The sequence below is a fragment of the Camarhynchus parvulus genome, chromosome 2 (genome assembly GCF_901933205.1).
Source record: "Camarhynchus parvulus chromosome 2, STF_HiC, whole genome shotgun sequence".
Lineage (NCBI taxonomy): Eukaryota > Metazoa > Chordata > Aves > Passeriformes > Thraupidae > Camarhynchus > Camarhynchus parvulus.
Genome location: NC_044572.1, coordinates 5,645,815 through 5,666,514, shown reverse-complemented (window position 1 = coordinate 5,666,514; position 20,700 = coordinate 5,645,815). Strand labels below are relative to the sequence as shown.

General features: G+C 40.9%; 1 protein-coding gene across 1 annotated transcript in view; it reads right to left on the bottom strand.

Annotated features, from left to right (window-relative positions):
* LOC115917405 (sodium channel protein type 5 subunit alpha-like) overlaps window positions 1–20,700 on the bottom strand; it is a 215,495-nt gene that overhangs the window by 85,915 nt on the left and 108,880 nt on the right. The window contains exons 13-16 of the mRNA XM_030971429.1: window positions 19,317–19,449; window positions 15,534–15,772; window positions 10,483–10,656; window positions 8,717–9,073 (exon numbers count right to left, since the gene is read on the bottom strand). Of these exons, the coding sequence (XP_030827289.1) occupies window positions 8,717–9,073; window positions 10,483–10,656; window positions 15,534–15,772; window positions 19,317–19,449 (903 nt within the window). The remainder of the gene's footprint in view (window positions 1–8,716; window positions 9,074–10,482; window positions 10,657–15,533; window positions 15,773–19,316; window positions 19,450–20,700) is intronic.

Sequence of the window (20,700 nt, the reverse complement as noted above, 5' to 3'; positions counted from 1 at the left end):
TTCTACTGATGAAAATCTGCACCAAATGCCAAAATCTGTCACAGTCCACTAATGAATCTGCTTTGGATTATTGCTTTGGGAATTCCTTATGTCACCAATAAATTAAAAAAAAAAAAAAGCTTTAGTGCACTTTTTGTTTTCAGCCTCCTTTGAGCTTCATCAGAAGCAAAAGCTCCCTCCTCTTCTGTGTGCCAACTCCTACTGGGATTTGAGCTAGCTGTGTTTTCAAATATCTACCTTTCTGTGGATGAATATTGCAGGGAAAAATTGGCAGATTTTAGTATATATTCAACACAAACACCATGTAATACCTTCAAAACACACTTGTCCCCCTAAGATGCTAGATCAGATTTAGTCACCAAGTGCCAAGACTCAACTCTTCAGAAGAAACAACTGAGCCTGTAGCAGATACAGACTCTCATAAATCTGAAGTGACAGAAAGAAGCAGATTACTTTTTAGAAGAAGGTTTTGAAAGTAGTCACTCCTCCTATTTATTTTCAGGTGCATTTCCCTCACATATCTGGGGGGAAGCAGCCCTAAACCTCCCAGATTTGAATAGACTCCACTCAATCTACCATAGAACGGCATTTTTGAAACCCATCAGTCTTTGATGGCTCACCATAAATACAGTGAGATTAATTTCCCCAGACTTTTTAGCACCAGCATCTGGTGTTACACATGGGGGTGGGATATATCCGCCCAATAAAATAAATTATAGTTATTTATGTGGGTACTGATAAACCATACAGCTTTTAAGGGCTGGAGGGTCAGGCAAAAGCTTTGTATTTCAAGTAACCCACAAGAGGATGGAGGCTTTCCATCTCAACTAGGAGCCATCAGAGGCAACTGGACTGATTGATGGTTGGTGTCAGGATTTATTTTTTTGAAGCATCAGATGATGCCATCTGTTTCTGGTGGACATTTCTTTAACCCTGAGGATGTTTAATACTTAAGCAGACATAGCCAGATGCTTGCCCAAAAGCATCGACTACCTGAGTGCTCTGCTTCCCAGGCACTTCTCAAGAAAGGCTGGATCATGGGGAATACAAATAGCTAAAATTGCTTTGGGACACACAGAGTGTTCAGGTAGCTGGCAAGGAAATGATGGAGGGAGTAGCTGGGAATGTGCTGGGGTTTATCTGCCTCCCTCGGAGGTTTGAGCTCTGCAGCATCACACCAAATATTCCCACTGCCAGATGAGTAGGAGCAAGAAGGACAGCAGTGACATGCTGACAGTTGTTCTGACACCACTTTCTCTGTATCCCCAGCTGAGCTTATTGATGGATTCTGGGCTGCTCTCCTGCAGAGCCACATGTGACTCGGGAAAGGAGACTCGCCTCCCTTACATAAGTGCCCGAGCTGATGAGACAGACTCAAACGACACTTCCACTTCTCACTAATGATCCCTTGGGCTCCCTGGCTTCTTCTGGACCCTCAAACTCTCCAGCCCTTGTTGCCAGTATTTCCCAGCTCTCATTATGGCTCCTGCAGCTTTCTGATCAATCCTCCTCCTCCCTGGTGCCCCATGTGCCCTTCGCTCGCTGCTTTGCAGATTTTGTCTGTCCTGACGATGACTGCTCCTGACGTGCCTATTCCTGCCCTGTTTATCTGCTGGCACTCTCAGCTGATGCAACCAAAACACAAATACATATTTCCAGAATGTTGGGAGCTGCTGAAAGAGCAGCTAAGGTGAACAGCAGCATCCAGGACGTGAGCAATGGGGTACAGATAGAGGGGAGGGAAGGGAGTGTTCCTGTGAGACTTGGGACAACCTGACCTCTCTTCAAATCTCCTGTGGCTTCCCTGCTCCTTGCAAAAAGCTGTTTTTCCACAGGTTTCACATAGTTGCACCGTATCCTCTCTTCCTTCCATTGTGCAAGAAGTGGAACCTATGAACCCCAAGGAGAGTATGTGCCTAGAGGCAGAAGTACAACATGTAAAGCTTGAGGACTCTGCCAACCTCTACTGTGATTCAAAAATTAAAAATCTAAACCATAAATGTTGTAATTTGGGCTGTCATACCTTCTTCCCAAACCTGCTTTAATTTCCAGCAAGCAGATCTAACCTAGTTAGATTTGCAATTAGAAGGCACACAATATTTTAAAATTCCACTTCATTTATATTAATAATTAGATGCAATACAAATACTACATATTCCTCCAAGGAGATTAACCTTTATTCACACAGTGGATGTCTTCAGTGGCCCCCATGAGTAAGTCATGTTTGTCATTAAATGCAAAAATAATTACTTGATTCAGGGCAGCAAGTCTTGCTGGAACCCTTGAGTTAAACATTTCTCTACGGATAGACAGTGAAACCCACAAAAATGGGGCTTTGGTACTCTATATTTGTATATAATTTGAAAAGAAAAGAAGGATATAGCTGGAAAAGTGCTATCATATGTCATCAGAGTTCCATTTGCATTCATTTCTTGACAAAGGTTGTCTGAATTAAAGAGGCCTTGTTCTTTTTGGGGTAAAACAACCCTTCATCACCCTTTAAAAAGTTTTATAGTCTTTAAATTCCCTGGTTTAATGCTTCCTGTCTTTTAAAAGTGTTGGGGTTTTGATGTATCTTCCCTCAGTGACAGCCCTATCATGCCAGGCAGAAATACAAATCTCCATCTGAAGACCACCTTTGACCATCCTAATATGCTTTGGTTGTCTGAGCTCTTGAAATGTAAAATTGTAATCCACTTTTACCTAGGCCTGTAAGATGCTATTTTGCTATTACTTCTGGTTTTACCACAAGGGATAATGATAGTTCTCTGTGCCCATTTCATTTAAACAAAGAGAAAATCTGACATTACCATAAGCCTCTTTCAAGCCCAGACGTGATCTGCTGAGAAATTTGCAGTGATGGAGAAGCATCAGCATTGAGTGAGACAGGACTTTATGGATACCCCTACACTAATCAATTAAATGTGTTCAGGGATATTTTCTGGCGCTGAGGGCAAATGCAAAAGAACATCTCAATCTGTGTTATTAAACTTCTTCATACTCTGCACTGATCACAATATTCCAGCTGGGATAGACCTGTGCAGCTCCCAGCCAGCTGATGGAGTCCCATGGGGTGGGCTACCAGTTCTCCTTCACAGGTGGCCACACAGACTCAATTATGTTCCTCAATTAGAGATTGTGGTGCTCAATTAGTGAAACTCAGTAATTAATTATAGAAAAGAGTTTATACAGAAGCAAAGCCCCTGTGTTGATGACCATGCAATCCAAATATCAGCCCTGTCTCACACATTTAAGCACTACACATTACAGCTGCCTCTTTTGTGGATTTTTATCTGTTTTCTTCACTCTAAACATTGAACTAAAGGCAACTTTAGCAAACAAAACAAAACAAAACAAAAGTATTAGATAGACACATGAGACCCAGTGACACCTTATATTGCTTAGGGTCTCTTATTTAGGAAAGTGACTCAGGGCAGGGAATTGCTGTGAATTTCTTCTCATAGATTAAGCTTCACATAAAGCTGTAGACATTTCTCTTCTCCACCCAAACAATCCTCACAATCCCAAATCTCTCTCTTGCACATCTGTCAGGCCAGGATCTGTGCTAAATGATCCTTCATCTTTCCTGCCTTTCTCCTCCTTCTAGGCCATTATTCCCATCCAGGTTGCATTGGTGGTGGACAATGTTCTCATGGTCACAAGGGAGACATCCTCTTCTTGTAAAAGAACAGGATGAAGTGGAAGCACCCAGAAGTTCTGCATTGCTCCCATTCATAGAATCATCTTCTGCTTTGGATTTGAAGGGACCTTAAAAATCACTTATTTTCAACCCCTCTGCCATGGGCACAGAACCTTCCACTAGACCAGGCTGCTCAAAACCCTGTAACTTGATTTTTCTTTCTTGCCCAGCTGCAGAACTGTGTGTCTGTCAGAACAGCTCTGGTAACACATTTTATCAACAGATTTTGTCTGTTCAAGGGGGAAATGGTGGTGAATGACTGATAATGAGGTTCTGTTGGTGTCTGACCAGTTTGAAAATCCACTGATTTTAACCTGATGGAGATTTAGTGGGACTTTCCCAGAACACTTCTTCAAGGATCTGTCCTACATGGAATTGTAGGAAAGGCATGTAGGCAGGCACAAACCTCTTCCACCCAAGAATGTGACTTTTCCATATTTCTGTCTGTCTCAGGGGCCAAATTATAACAGAAAAAAACATCCATAAATGCTTCCTGAGATGCGGAAGCCGAATAGAAAGACAGGTTTCAGGCCCATTTGACAGAGAAAAGTTTCCACTGAGTTTAACCAAAGTGATCACTTCAAATCTCATCCAAACCCTGCTGAGCAGCTCTGCTGCCAGGCACTGAAATTACCATAGGAAAAAACAGGACCAGAAGGTCCTCTTGGGTCAACATATCAAGCCACACAGGGGTTTCTACAGCTGTTTGCCTCCTAGGATGGCAGGGACAGAAATAGGTAGTTTTAGGGGCTATTTAGCCCATTATATTTAGATTTTTTTGGGTGGTAAGATATTTTATGACTTCACAGACTCCATTAACCAGATCTGACTATAAAGGCACCTCCATGTAATTATTTCAGATGTAGATGTTCAGAGTGACTGATACATATACTCTCAAACATTTTCTGTTGGTAAGCTACTGGATCAAAACATAAATATTTAAACAGGGCTGAGTGCATGACCTTACACTTTGTATTTCATAATTCCATGCATCATGCATTAATTCAATAATGGTTATGCAATCCTGCCTACAGGATAGTGTGATACCCTAGAAATTGGTGGTGCTTTCTACCTTAGTGTTCTCAGAAAATGTCATCAATATTTTCCTGAGTGAATGGACAGCAGGGGAAAAAAAAAAAAGCTAGGACTGATCCTAAAGGAAGAATTCCATTCTTATATTCTGCTTTTAAGGAAAATTCTTAAGGTATCACTTTCCTGGTTACAGACCCTACATGTTCACATGCTTGTGACTCCAGCAATGCAAGATCCACCACAGAAATGCAGCAGTGATTTGCCAGCTTGTGGTGGGTTAGGGAACAGGGCTGGATGTGCCATGGATGAATTGAGACATGTGAATGGGACAGAGGTGAGACAACGGCAGCCTAGAACTCAGCCCTGAGGGCCAGTTAATGCACTGCAGCTCTGTGGATTGAACACTAAGAGATGCTTTTTGGCTCATGCAGCCCAGCTGGAGCAGGAGCAGAGACAGCGAGTGCATTTCAGGCTGTCCCTCCCTTAGCGGCACCTCAGGAGAGGCTGGCAGGATCCATCCTTCATCCTGGTGGCCACCAGAGGGTAAAAGTGTGGCTTGGCCAGCGTGTGCCACACACACCCAGTGAGCCTGGGAGGTTGTCCTGCCTGTGATGGAAGCGTCACTTTTATTCATGCACATTGTTAGCATCCTGTCACAGACATATTTTCTGAAAAATCCTTTTGCTAGGATTTTTCTCCTGAGAAGCTGAGAGGCCTCAGAAATGAAGTGTAAACAATAATTATCTGATGGCTGTGGAATGTGGTCTGGATGTTCCTTGCCAACAAGTGCATCCTTGATTGGTTCCATGTGGTTGTTTCCACTTAATGACCAATCACAGGTCCAGCTGTGTCAGGCTCTGTTCAGTCACAAGATTTTTTTATTCATTCCTTTGCTAGCCTTCTGATGTCTCCTTTCTCTTTTCCTTAGTATAGTTCTAATATAGCATTCTCTTTTAATAAAACATATCTCATAAAATAATAAATCAGCCTTCAGAAACATGGAGTCAAGATTCTCATCTCTTCCCTCATCCTGGGGACCCACAAACTCCACCACAGCACCCAGTACACACAGTTGTCCCCTGAGAAGTGGTTGGTGTCACATTGACTCTGGCCAGAGCAGGGGGCACCAGGACCTGCCTCCTGACCCTAATTCTCCTACATCATCTCAATAATTCCTGTCTTGGTGATTTTCCTTGTTCACCTCAGTAGCATAAATATACATTAAAATCACATTAAGCCCTTTTGAAAACTTAACAAAAAGTGTAATTATTCACTTAGTTATTTCAGAAGCTCTCTCTTACAAATGAGGAAGAAATTCTTATGATCTGTCTGGTTTGGCTTTACCTTCTAAAGCAGCTTCAGTGACTCTAAAATGCCATCTGGCAGTAGCAGCACAGCTTTATTGTGCAAAAGGCAGTTACACTGCACATAGTTTTCCAACTATATTGTAAAGTTTACCTCCTTGAAGATGATTCACTCACCAGCTGACCACCCTTAAATATAGTTTTGTGTGGCATTGCACACAAATTGTCCCAGACATTTTCAGGATATATGAATACAACCCAAAGACTAAGGATATACTAAAATTCCTTTCAACAACTGGACTGCTCTATAACACAATGTTGCCCAGGGCACTTACTAAGTTCCCTGGCTCTTCACCATTCCTTTGAATTTTCATGTTAGTGAGGCTGGGTAAGACCTGCAAACCAATCACTGAACACACCACAGAATTGCAGTGGTTGCAACAATTTCAGCACCAGCTTGCAGACTTTACAGGAGTTCAGGTGCAAGTTTGCTCCATAATCCTCAGCCTTGTAGTTGGGAAAGCAACCCCAGACATCACCATAAGGCAGATGTGACAGACAAAAGTATTTAATTTAGATGCATGTACAGATATACTACACCAAGGTTTTCTCCAAGCCTCCAGATACCATGGAAGAATTTAGAGTCCAAATGAGACACAGCCTCAGGATAATATTCTTTATCAGGACTGACTCTTGAAACTCAGAGAAGGAAAAAGGATCTCAGCAAGTTAAAAGAGAGACTTTGTTGGCGCAGATGGCAATGGAGTTGCAGGTTAAAGTTTTTGCACATGAGTATTTCTATTTGAAAGGGCTCATGGTGCTTTTAAGCTACCAGAACTTTTGTGTCTGATGATGTTATGAGAGAGAGTTGGTGAGTTCAATCCACTCATACTGAAGAAAGCAACAATTTTGCTGGTGCCAGAGGTTAAGATGACTTCCTCTCTGCCTGCTAATCAACATGGTTGGTACTGGATGAGTCTGCAACATGAAATCTCCTTGTTGGCACTGGATGAGTCTCATGATTCACAATCTGCTGTTCTTTCACCTATAAATAATTTCCTTCTTTTTTTTTTTCTATGAGAGACCCAAACACAAGAATTATTCCTCTTTATCAGTCTTTGCCACATCCTTACAGAACTGTTGGCTGGAAAGACCAAAGCTAGCAATTTTCTCTTTCAGCTGACCAATAACTTCAGCTTCTCCATGCAGACAGAATTTTTCAATATCTGGCTTTACATCTGGGACAGTCTTTCTTTTTTTTGAGCACTGAAGGTTAAATATAGGTAGATAATGTTAATGCAGTCTCTGCTGAGACAGATTTCATACTTAGCAGAATTTGGGCACACTAATGAGTGTTAATATCTAAGGGTATCAGATGTTGCTAATTCACATCTTTTAATAATCCATGAATATTTCAAATGTTAACATTTTCCCCAGAATTTAACACATATTATTTCCAGCTTTCATCATCATACACAGAACACATTGCTTAATGGCAGGGGGAAATTAACTTTCTAGATCTCAGGCTAAACTCTCTTAAAAGATGTAATAAATCATGTTTTTTTCATAAATAAAGTAATATTCTGCCCCTGTTCTTCTAATCAAATTTCATTAAAAAAAATTATAGAAATGGTAAGTCATAGAAAAAAACATAAATAATTTCTCACTTGCTGAGTAATTACAGTTTAGTCTTTTGACCTTTATTTTAAAAAACCCTCAAAAATGTACTTTGCTCTTGCAATCAACACTTTCATGTGAAAATAACTGTTAAAATTTAAGTTAATGTAAACAAAGCAACACACTTTGTTTTTCTACAAGCTCTTTCAAAAACTTTTCTACCCCACCAGCCGAGAACCAAAACATTGGGTGCTTTAAAGCAAAACAACCACTAAAAGCAATTGGTAGCAAAAAAACCATTTTTTTTTTTTACAGCAGCATCTACTATTAAATAACTCACTACATAAACAGTAAGGCCATTAGAGCCACAATGTCAAAGATGCTCTGCAAGCTGAACAGGCAAAACATTTCCACAATGACTGAAAGCCAGCAAAGCGCTCCTTAAGATGTCAACAGGGAAATATAATTCAGTCTTAATAGGTTCAGAGCTTATGTAAGCCATGCTTATGGGATAGTCTATTAAAAAACCAGCAAGTGAGCCAGTGACATTACTGTAAACAAAACCTGCAGCTTCCTAAAACATGCAGGCTAAAGATGTTCAAATCTCCCCTCAAAGACACTGTGCTGTGGTAAGGTTTGTGTGTTCTGGGCCAGAAGTGAAGGGAAATATAAATATGGATATATAAAAGTGAAAGGAAAAATAAATATTCCAAAACAGGAATAAGTGAGGTGATACTCACACCTGTACAGAAAAGAGATGAGGAAAGCCTTCACGCCCATGAACGGCATAAAATATAAAATCACTGTGATCAACCCATGTGCCTTTCTTCTAGAGTAAAACATCTGCTCTTCTGAAAAAACCCATCAAGTCCTCATTTCCAACCAGCCAACTAGCAAAGCAACTTTGGGATAGAAGCAAATTTGTCTCGGTGACAACCAGGTTCATTGAATTAAAATTGTAGAGCAACATGAGATTTTCCATTTCTGGATTAAAAAATGGTACGTTTGCATGTGCCCACCAGGAAAGGAAGAAAAAAATAACCAAAACATCTTGAGAACTCACCACCAGGTTTCCTATCACCATGACCAACAAGAAGACGAGAAGGCACAGTGGCTGCCCAGCTACTTCCATGCAGTCCCACATGGTCTCGATCCACTCTCCACACAAAATTCGGAAGATGATGAGGAACGAGTGGAAGAAGTCATTCATGTGCCACCGTGGCAGGTTGCCAGTGGTGCTTATCTTCTTCACATTGTCCAGGTAGCTTTTCCCAAAAAGCTGCATTCCTACCACGGCAAAGATGAAGACAATGATGGCCAGCACGAGAGTGAGGTTACCGAGGGCACCCACTGAGTTTCCAATTATTTTAATGAGCGTGTTTAAGGTCGGCCAGGACTTTGCCAACTTGAAGACTCTCAGCTGTGAACAGAACATAAACAACAGTGTCAGCTCACAGGAGCATCAGCCATTTCAGCCAATGAATTATTCAAGTGAGTAAAACGTGAAAGATGTTAAATGCCGCAGTGTGTGCGGTACAAGGCGATTTTAGCCATACTTCCTGTTAACCTCATTACTTCTATTAATAAAACATCACTTGGGCTTCTCAGATGAGAATTAAGTTTTCCTGAGCTATGCTCTGCCTGGTTAGATAGACATGGTTTTAATGGCACATTCCCCCACTGGTGGGGAAAGGATGGAAGAATGACATCTATTTCTTAGTATTTTCTTTTGTGCTGCTTTTCCTCCTCAAAATAAACATCCTGGCAGGCATCTGGAGGGAGGGATTTCAGGTTTGGTCCCACAATGAGAGAAGGAATTCCTCTGTGCTTCAGAGCAAGTCTCAGTCAGATGTTATTAGCTGTTAGCTCCCAGGGTGAAAATCAGCTCTGTGCCGAGGATCCCGCAGTCTGTGCACAGCCCACGGCCCACTTAAGACCTATTTTAAGGATGTAAATGGTGCCTAGCCCTTGTGCTGTGTTTTCAGCTGAAGGTCTAAATTAAGCCCTATTCAAGCAGGATTGCTCCAAAAACTGGAGGGAGACACTTAGGACAGTGATGGAAAATTTACGCTTTTGAGCAATACAGAGAATTTTGGGGGGAAAAAAATAAATTTCTTCTGATAAATGTAACCATAAGGGCTTATTTTCCTGATCTTAAAAATGTTGAAACCATATCATGGCCAGAATAATTAGCATGGACATCCTGGTACATGAAGTGCAACACAAATGTCAAGCTGGCAAGGAAAGTACTTTTCTGTTCCAGAATGTTGCCAGTCTCTCACTAATAGAACACCACTGTCCCCTGCTTAACAAAGGAGCTGACAGCTAAGGAGTTCCCGTGAAAGACAGATGCTATGTTATGCTGATCAGTTCTAGAAAAAAAAAAAATCTCTCTCTGAATAATTCAAAGACATTTTCTTTTGACAACATCTAAAAGAACAGTGGCATGTTTATAACATAATTTAGGAATAACAGCTCCTAAAACAACAAGTTATCAGCTCTTGCATTTCTTGGGATATCAATTTTCTACTGTCTGTGCTAACAGGTGCACAGGTATAAAATGGCAGATCTTTATTACAAATTGGAATTCAAATATTTTAAGTGTGCTACAAGTACCTGGCACAGCTAGAAGGAATCAAATTATGTTCTCATTTACCCTGATGTAAATCTGGAACAATTCCATTTATCCCACAGTAATTAGTGTCACATACTGTTCACCAGCTTGCAGCAATTATAGGCAGATGCATTTTTAAGAAAATACGCTGCATTCATGTCAGAGTTTATATGTAATTAAAAAAAAGATGATTAAGAACAGAATAAGATCATTACCAGTCGAAAGGAGCGTAAAACAGAGAGGTTTCCCATGCTGGACAAACCCAGTTCCATCAGGCTTAGAATAACAATTATGCTGTCAAAAATATTCCAGCCCTGTTGGAAATAGTAGTAGGGGTCAAGGGCAATTACTTTGAAGATCATTTCTGCTGTAAAAATCCCAGTGAAGACCTGCAGAAAGAAAATATGAAGTCAAACTAACCTTTTAAGCACAACTCCTTGGTTGTGGAGTTTCCATTCTCACAGGCGAACCCAGCAGAAAGTCACACAAATTCAAACAAATATTTGGTTTTTTTTGTGTCTGACTCTTTATCTCTATTATAAATTTGTCTAGTCTTTTCACAATAATACCTGATACTGCTGTAAATATATAATGACATCTGACTTCAGGATCTGGATTGGAACATACATTTCTATCTGCTTCTATCATCTGAATAATCACAGTGGCAAAAAGAAAAAGGGGGAAAAAGGTGTAAAGGTGTCTTTTATAAAGGTTAAATCTATATATTTCAGTGGAGAAAGCTAAGTGAATGGAGAGTGTTAAGGGCTATTTGTGTTGCAGTGTATCTGGTGTATAATCCCTTTTTATTTTGTTCTTATTATCAATAGAAGGGCAATGAATGCCTCCAGTTATTCTGAGGTTATTGCTGGCAGCAAAGACTATTAGAAACTCTAATTTGAGTCTTGGTGGGTTTGTTTTTTTTTTATTTTTACAAATAGTCACAGCAATTTTCTTCTCATTGCATCTTGGGAACACATTGGTTATTTATGACCCAGTTCAAATGTCATATGTTGGAGCGTCTAATTGGAACATTTTTCTTTAAAACAACATATAAATATTACCTATGAGGCAGAGGGAGCAGAGAAAGGAAGGCTGCTGACAGCAAATTCACTTTTAATAGATTCCTGTAAAGCATCCTAGAGAATCAGATTTTGTACTTTTGCATGTCCTGCTTAAGTAATGTTTTAAATGCATAGTGCAATGCTACAATCAACTTAAAATGACAAAATGTGGGCACCAAGTTTGCCATATAATGTTTTATTTTAATGTCACATCCTAGTACAAGCTGCCCAGAGCTTTGTGTTTCTGGAAAATTCTGGAATTTCTGAAATAGAGATGGATACAATTGCAGAAATAGAAACATATACATTTGCAGAAATGGATATCTGTAAAATGAAAATGCATGGTTTTCTGTGAAACAATCAACATTAATGCACTTTGTTGGTCAAAATAGAGGAGGAAATCCAGAGGTCATGTATCACTAATATACAGCCAAGGAGAAATGTTTTTCTTCCAAGAAGTTGAATATTTGCAACATTAACCCAGCTAAACTGGTCAACTCTGAGCAACAGAGATGAGACACCCACTAAGACATGAAAGGGAAGGAGTAAAATCATACAATTATGATATTAAAAATTAAAACCAAATTATCATAGCCTGAATTTGAGGAGTGCTTGGCTTTGCTTTGTAATGCTTCAGGAATTAATTGTTCCAAGTGGCCATTTTACACAATTCCTTATAGAAAATACCTTCTGTTTCCCCTCAGGAAAATGATATCTTGGATTGCAGCACCTTGGGATGGAGCAACTTCCCATCACCACCTCATACCAAGAACACAACAAACAACCTGTCTCATATTTCTAATTAGCAAAGAACTTCTGAGTCACGGGGGTTAGAGGTACCAAAGATTCCCACCATAATGCTCAAATTTTTCCTGGGACGGAGAGCAAGACAAAACTGGATGTCTGTGAAATTCTATCCAGGGGACTGCCTTAAAAAAAAAACTATGAGACCACGCTGCACACATTATGCAACCCTCTTGCTGAGAAAATGACTCAGGAGGATCACTTTCTTTGCCTGAATCATTTTAATCAATAGCCTTCTGAGAAGGAAATGTCACAGCAAGGCAGCAAAATGTCTGAGCCTTCCTGAAGGCATCAGGAATTGTGTGTGTTATGTACCAGCCACAAATTCCACACAGCACCTGCTCCACTGCACCTGCACAAGGGGCTGGGTGTTTCTTGTGATAAAGGCTGGAAGGAAAACAAGTAGCTTAACATCCCTCTGCTGCTAAATATGACACTGCTGATGTGGAGCACTTTGTCTTAAAAAAAAACCCAACAAACCCAAACCCTTTTATCTGTCGTTTCAGCCATTTAGGCTTTAATGTTGCATAATGGTAGCTCAGCTTCTAAAGGAAAACAGAAATTGAGGGAGTTCTTGCTCTCTCCACTCATTTTTTAAGTGGTGGCACTGCGTGGGCAGATGAACTCTGTACGCGTGCTCGGCTGGCCTTCTGATCACGTTTGAAAATGTTCATTCCTGTAAGGGATGAGCTAAAGGGGCCTGAAAGCAGCAGATGCTGAATGAAGTAGATGGACAATCACAGCAGGAGAGCCCCAATGACTGGCAGATCCAGAGGAAGAAAATCCATATTCCATTTTTATTCTTTCATTTCTCTCAGAAACATTTGCTCAGAGTAAAAAAAAAAAAAAAAAAAAAAAGCCAAAGACCTGCCCTGTTTAATATTTCCCCTGTTTAATGCTAGCATAATCACTCAAAGAGGGTTAGATGTAACGGGAAGACAGCCAGCCAGCCAGTGTGGGGGCAGAGGGGGGGCTGCCAGTCTGCAGCTCAGGGGATGCAGTCACCTGGCAGCCTGCCCTGGAGCTGGGACTCCCTTCCCTTTCACAGGGAATTGCAAAAAATGTCAATTTTCATTACAAATGACTTTGCAAAATCTTCCACGAAATGGAGTTACCTTTCTCTGACCTGCTCTGCTCACAATTAATCCAGTTCTGCGGGGGTTTAGTAAAGCTGGTGAGGGTGAGCTGAGGCAGGCTGGGCTCTCACAGACCCAGACTCCTGGGATCTCAGGAGAGGGGGAGCCCTGAGCCATCAGCCTGCTACAAAAACATGCAGGCAGGCTGTTTTGCTTACTTTACACTTTAGCACATGGAAGAGAAATAGCTCTAGGCAGAGCTAAGAAACACACAGTGAGATTTTTCTTCTCTTTTTTTTTCTGTCAAAACTTTGCAAAATTTGCTTTGTAAAATTTCCCTCTCTGGAAAAGGAAAAAAAAAAAAAAAAAGCATCTCTCTGCAAAATATCCCTGTTTGCAAAAATTCCTGTCTCTACTGAGTGTCTAATTTCCTGATGGCACCTGGCACAGCCCTGCTCAGCCCTGGCAGGTCTACAGGAGCTGTGTTGGCAGGAGGGGAGCCAAGGGCTAAAGTTTCACTGCCTGTGGTCTGCAAAGGGGGAAGCTGATCTGCCAAAAGCAGAGTGAGGAGCAGACACCTTGACTATCCCAAGTGCCAGAGAGGGAAGTGGAGGCTTTGCCACCTGCTTTGATGGACGCAGAGGAATTTTTTCAAGTCATCTTAGAAGGCCACAAATTGTTGAGCAACAAGAAGGAATGTTGGCTGCAAAGTGAAGCTGGGTACAGTCCTGTAAGATGATTTCCAAGCTATCCTTATCTACTGCTTTCTGCAGAGGGCAAGAGCACGGCTTTGGAGCAAGAGAGACCCAAACGGATTTCTGCTTAGCACAACAACAGAGGGAGATTTGCCAAGGCACATCAGCTGAAAAGCTGGAGGCAGGTCCCACAGCCTAGAGGTGTAACCTCAAACTCAACCCATGGAAGGCCAGAGCTGGAAATAACAAGGACCAGGGTAAAGAAAAAAAAATCTATATGTTATATCCCATATTCTAGGACTGATAAAAAATGCCTGGTTATTGCTGCTACCCACTCAAACCTGCTAGCATGAGAAGCTTCTCAGTAAAGTCAGGTCCCACACCTGCAGTGTCTCTCTGTGATCCCACTGTGGTCACTGGCTACTGCAGTCACAGCCCTACAGGCCACTGCTCACCTCATCCAAAAGTAAATGTCACTACAACATCACATTAATGGGGCTTGAAACTCTCCATTACTTTCCACTGACTTTAAAAGGAGACAAAGACAACTGGCACAGACTCCTACACTGTAAATACCTAAAATTAGGTGACATTAATCCAGCTTTGAGATACTGCAGCCTCTGTTTTCACACAAAAAAGGGCTTTTTGACCTCTGCTGTGAGCTCCTCAAATGCAAACTTAGCTGCATCCACTTTCCAGATTCTCCAGAGCACTTATGTTCCTATAGGATATCTCTGCTGCTGCCACTACATTTTAGGGGCAATCCCACCATGCCAGAGCTAGATGGCCTGTCCCGTCTCTAATTCAGACTCTTCTACAATTAAAAGGATTCTAAACATTAAGTTTGAAAGCAGTAACACATGGCAACTTTTAAATATAACTCAGAGAAAGATGATTAAAGAGAAAGACTCCATTTTGTTGTAACTGCAGAATTTTAGTGGCCCTCTGGGTCACAAATTGTATCACATTGCCCTTGGAAAGGCTTTTCTGCTGTCCCTGCAGCTTGACTGTGGACTGTCCCTCTGCTTTTCTTTGGACAAGTGTGGTCTCTGCTTGCTTTGCATCCCTACACCCACCTGCTCTGGTTTGCACATTAAATTTCCCTTCAAAGCATTGGCCATGCTTTGCTCCCTGTCCCCTCTGCCCTGGGGTTTTCATAGGACTCAGCACATGTAGAAGATGCACTACAGGCATCTTCCAGCATAGATATCAACCCATGATCAAACACAACTCCACTTCCCTCCAAGATCTTGCCTTGCTTTTTTTTCTGTATTTTTGTGTTTTAACATAAAAGTCACTATTAGTCACCAAGAACTTCTGCCTTATGGGTGCTTTACCAGAAAACCTGAATAGAGCTCATTAACCTTTCTCTTATCTCATTTCCTTAAACAGATATCTATCAGGAACAGCCCAAAACCATGGCTTTAATGGTTACTAATAACACCAGAATATGTTAGCTTGATTAAAAATAGACACTTGTTCCTCATTCAGTTCTCTTCAGAAGGAGAGACTTGCTTCACAAAGGCAAAACAACGCTGGCAGTTATCAAAGTGGGACATTCCCATGGCCAAAACTTTAAAAAGCAGGAAATTCACCCCTCAGGTGGTACTTCAAGTTCAGGCTGACTTACCAAATTGCCTATGTAGAGCATGTGCTCAAACTCCTTGGTCATCTTGTAGTGCTCCAGGGCCATGAAGAGCGTGTTCAGCACAATGCACAGGGTGATGGTGAGGTCAGTAAACGGGTCCATGACCACAAACTTGACAAATTTCTTGATTAAAAGCCAAAGTGGGCAGCAATCCCAAATGAGGAATTTAACAGCAAAGTGGTTCCAGCAGGGAGGACATTTCTGGTGTGATTCCTCAAGCTCTAAGTCACAAGCAGCAAAGTCACAGTCAATTCACACTGAGTTATACGACAAGAGAACACTTAAAATTACTCATTACACAAACGAAGGCCCACAAATTACCCCAAACTTTTTTCAAAGATAAAAATATTCCTGTCCTAACAGGCTGGCAAATTACACACTTTGGGGTTTTAGCCAGTTGACCTGCACTTAGCAGACAGTGACCTGTTCTGAAAGCAAAAACCTTTTAGAAGTGTCACAGGCAAAAAGTGAGAATCACACTAAAAATGTGAAGTCTAGTATTATATGTAGGCTTGGATTCTTGCTCTATTTTCCATTTTGCCAATTTCGAATGGATAAAAACACACTATCTTCATTTAACTTCGATTGGAATATCTAATTTTCATTCCCTGCTCACATTTTCAAAGTATCTTAAGTAATACCTTTTAAAGCAGATAAGAGATGAAAGAGCTTAAATCCAATATTTAAAGCTGATTTAAGTAGTTGAGGACCAGAGTATCACTGGTTGTCAACAGAGTTTCTGTCCTTGATGTGCAATCCAAAAAAGCATTAAATATCTGATTTTTCTGAAAAGTCCAAAACAAAATCAGGGAGCACATAAGCCAGTTTCAAAACACTACTAAAAATGTGCTTTTTAAAGGTGCTCTTAAAATATTGCCTGTAATACCACTTTTACATGCTCATTTTACCTATGCACAAAAGAACTGAAATAGCTTCATAAGTATAATTTGTGTTAAATGGTGAAAAAAAGAAAAGTCCAAAAAGAGACAGTTAATGGCTAAATGACAATGATCAGCAGAATTGCTTAATGCCTTCCTTTTCTGATTCCTTTATGGCCATGGAATGCTGTATTATGGTTTTAGTCTATATAATTAGAAGCTGCACTGATAACAGGAAAACTTCAGCCAAGGCTGTTATTTCAATCAGTTCATAAACAGCCTCCTCTCCCAAGGCAGGAAGCATTTGGGACAAGGGGAAATGGCCCCAATCTGTGCCAGGGGAGCTTCAGATTGGATATTGGGAAAAAAATCTCTTCACTGAAACAGTGGTTAAGCACAGATGGAGTCACCATCCCTGGAAGTGTTCAAAACCTGAGTGGACATGGCACTTTGCAATATGGTTTGGTGGCATGGGGGTATTCAGTCAAAGGTTGGACCTGCTGATCTTGGAGAATTTTCCCTCAGATTCTCTGATCCACTTTTTTTCAAAGGACAACAGAACTGTGGTATTAGGTGTCTTCCATCAAGCTTTCAAAATACTCTATGGTGTCCTATCTGCACAGGTTTTGCACACACATCTACACTGCTCTGAGATCTTTGGGAAATCAAATTTCTCCCAAGAAATTTCTCTTTCCAGCCTCCAAAGAGAGGGTTTACAGGCAAACCCTAAAATTATTTGAGAACCATGCATTTCAATGCATTTTTTCCTTTTTTTTTTTTTTTTTGAAACTTGCATTTGAAAACAATAAAGTGTTTAGGGCAGTCAATAAGGAGCTAATTTTCCAGGTGAATCTAGACCGTATTCTTCACAACATAAGCCCCTTTAAGTCCAGGTTGCTGCTAAAAGGTTTGGTTTCACCCTCTTCAGCCTCAGCCACATGTTATTTCTCTCTCCTTTTGCCAGCTTTTGTGCTCCTGGACCTTCTGGGTGAGCTGGTTCTGCTTGTTGCTCCAGCTGAAAACCAATCACACAAAGTGCAGGAACACAGGGAAGGAGGAGGGAATGACTGTTGCCTTTTGGCAGTGATGTGGCATTAAAATGGTTTAAATCAATTAATAATCCACATCCTTTCCCAGTAAATATGATATTTGGAAAACACAAGATATTTAAATTTTTTTCTAATATCTGCAAAAGGAAAAGTAAAATTAGCCTCTGTTTTTTCTGCTACTGTTAAAAATGATCAGAAAAAATACAACCAGCATTGTGATGCCTTTCCTCTTATTTTTAAATTTAAACAGAAATAGGTTCTTTCTTGTCTGCAAGGCTTTGTAATGTCTGGAAAAACAGACAGTTGTTGACTGCCCAAGAGCTAAGAGCAAAAACCAAATAAGTAAAGGGGAAGGGATTTCTGGTCTGGCTGTTTCAAGGTTTTGCACAAATCTTACAGCCATGAATATGGTTAAATGCTGTGATATATTTTATTCTGATCTGATATTCCCTGTTAATAAGTATTCAACTTCAATGATAATCAAAGTCTGGGAGTTAGGAAATCTTTAATAGGGATTCTTCTACATAGAATCATAGAATCATTTAGGTTGGAAGAGACATTTAAGATCGCTGATTCCAGTTGTTATCCCTTGACTGCCAAGTTCACCACAAAACCATATTCCTGAGTGCCATGTCCTCTGAGTTATCCTAGCCTGGATGGCCCCTATCTCTGTGGTATAAAGGAATAGAAGAATACCGTTAAATAAACAAGAACTCCACAAGTCCAGGCCTTTTAGGCATTCTTAATACATTACAAGAGAGCAAATCAGTCACAAAACTAATTGCTAAAAACCCCACAGAAAACAAATAAAACCTTTGCAGAGTACATTAAACACTGGAATACACCAAAGCAATTATTGCCCTATTAAGAACACAGCTCTTTATTCATTCAAACACAAATATATCTTCTGGCCACAATGCTGCTGAATATAACCATGGGGAGGGTAAAAAGCTGAGGAAGAGGAAGGGCTTTGTGGTTTCACACTGGCAATGTCCAGGTCCTGTTTTTAAGGTGAGTCCCTGTCCATCAGTCACACAGAGAATTAGACTGCAGGAGAATCCACAATTTCCCTTGCTACTGTGCTCCTGACTGACATTTGCTGTGCTCTTTGGTGCTACCTCCTCTCTCATCCCTGTTTGAAGCATAGGACACACAAGAAATTGTAGGAAGCCCTTTCATGCTACAAGTCAAAAGATTGGGAATGTGGGGGTCTTGCTCTGAGTTGTCCTGCTGTCAATAAATTTGCAAGAGGAACATGCAAAGTTCCTGCCTATGAAAACCCAGAGGAGGAAAATCCTCCTGCAGTTCATGAGAAGAACAGTGGAAAAAGTCGTTGAGAAATATTTGTGTGGTTAAAGCATCCTTCGAGCATCCTCAAATTTCGTGGTGGGACTCAAACACAGACCACACTGCAGTGTCCCTGTTGTGAGAGACTTAGAGACTTTGAGAGTTTCCTCTCCTCTAATTTGGAGGTTCTGCACATGCCAGGTTTCCCATCAGCCCCAGAGAGATGAGGCAGCAGCACACGTACAGTCAGTCGCCCAAAACCAGGCTGGTGCTCTGCTACCCCGCACTCCAGCGAGCCCTTGCACATCTAACACCACGACAGCACAAAATCTTAAATCTTACAGCTCCAATTCTGATTATATGGCATTTTTCTCTGGATTTTTACAAGTCCTTGGGTAAGATAAGGATTGTGCTGCCTCTGTTATATAGGGGTTGCAATAACTACCCTTAGTGCCTTCTTTCAAAACGATATTAGGGCATTTTGTGTCACTTTTTCCCTGCCTTTTAACACAGATGTGACTTTGAGCTGGGAAACTGAGGATGTCTCTTACCTTCCAGGGCACTGGTGATGATGCTGACAGCACTCACTGCCCTCTGCCTCTGAAAGGGCTCCTCTGAGTGGTCCACTGAGGGCCGGTGGGGCATTAAAAGCTGTTTCTTGCTTGCCTCGTCCGAGGGGGAAGTCTGTTCAAAGGAACACAATGGATCAGCACAGTAAATCCAAGGCAGATACTGGGTAGAAATTTCAAAACTGCCTAAGCATTAATTTTGTCATCTGAAGAGTCTAAAGCTCACTGACTTCTGAGTTAAAGGCATGCTGGTGGGGCACAGCTTTTGAAAATGGCACTTTGAGCAATTTTGGAGAATTTGTTCTGCCCTTCACCTTCATGTAAGCTGTGGGTGAAAATAAAGGAAGATTTACAATGCCAGAGGAACAGCAGTGCTGCTTTCCCATGCTCTTTGCTTGTGAAAGAAGGCCTGCTTAATTACATCAATTAATCCATTATTTCTGAAATGTGTTAAGTATTTAATTATACAGCTAGAAAAGGAAAAGGGCGTGGGTAACAGCTCCATTGCAGACCTCTGATATCATACCAAGCAAACTGACTCCCCAACACATGCTTTTCCTTGTTCTGAAACACTGCCAAATCTCAGGAACATATTGTCATTGTGGTGATCTTTGGTGTTATGGATTCTGAAGCTCCATAATTAGGGGAGAGACTTAGCTTTCTTTTTCTCAGGAAAAAATAACCTAACCCTTGTTCTCATGTTTCTCAAGAAAAAAAAAATCCCAAAGAAATCAAATACCAGAAAAACAGAACTCCCAAACTGTCTTTGTTTAATGTCTCATTTTAAATTGGTTTTCTGCTTTTTGTAGGCTTGGGTTTCTGAAGTCAGACAGAAATACAGTATAGCTGAAGACACACACTGCATGAAACACTTTATATTGTCAGCTCACAAGAGCAAGATGTTAAGGCTTTTATTATTACAAGCTCTCAATTCATATAGAGAACAAATCCCACTTGGTTTACTCCTCCAGATCCCACACAAGTAGAAAGAAAAGTGGTTGAGGTGCAAGAATCTGGGAAAGCCAGGTTTAACATCATTCTCTGTCAAAGACCTCCTGGTTGAGACCCTCAGTTTCCCAAAATAAATGTTTAAGAGCCCCTGCCCTGGTCCTCAATCATCCAGACACTGTGTAACAAGACAGGTGTAGAAGGATGGATCCTGATGGCTCTTGTGTTACAGCTCAAGGAAACAGGAAATGAGAAGAAATCCCTACAAAGATGAGAACCTCTGGTTTATTCAGATATCAGAGTAGCTGCTTTAGTTTCTCCATAGACAAATGAGCTACAGGAATAAAATTCAGTCTTCTGGATCTTCTCATCACTTGGGTCTGAAATGGCCCTGACCCCCCTGATCAGCACCTGGAAT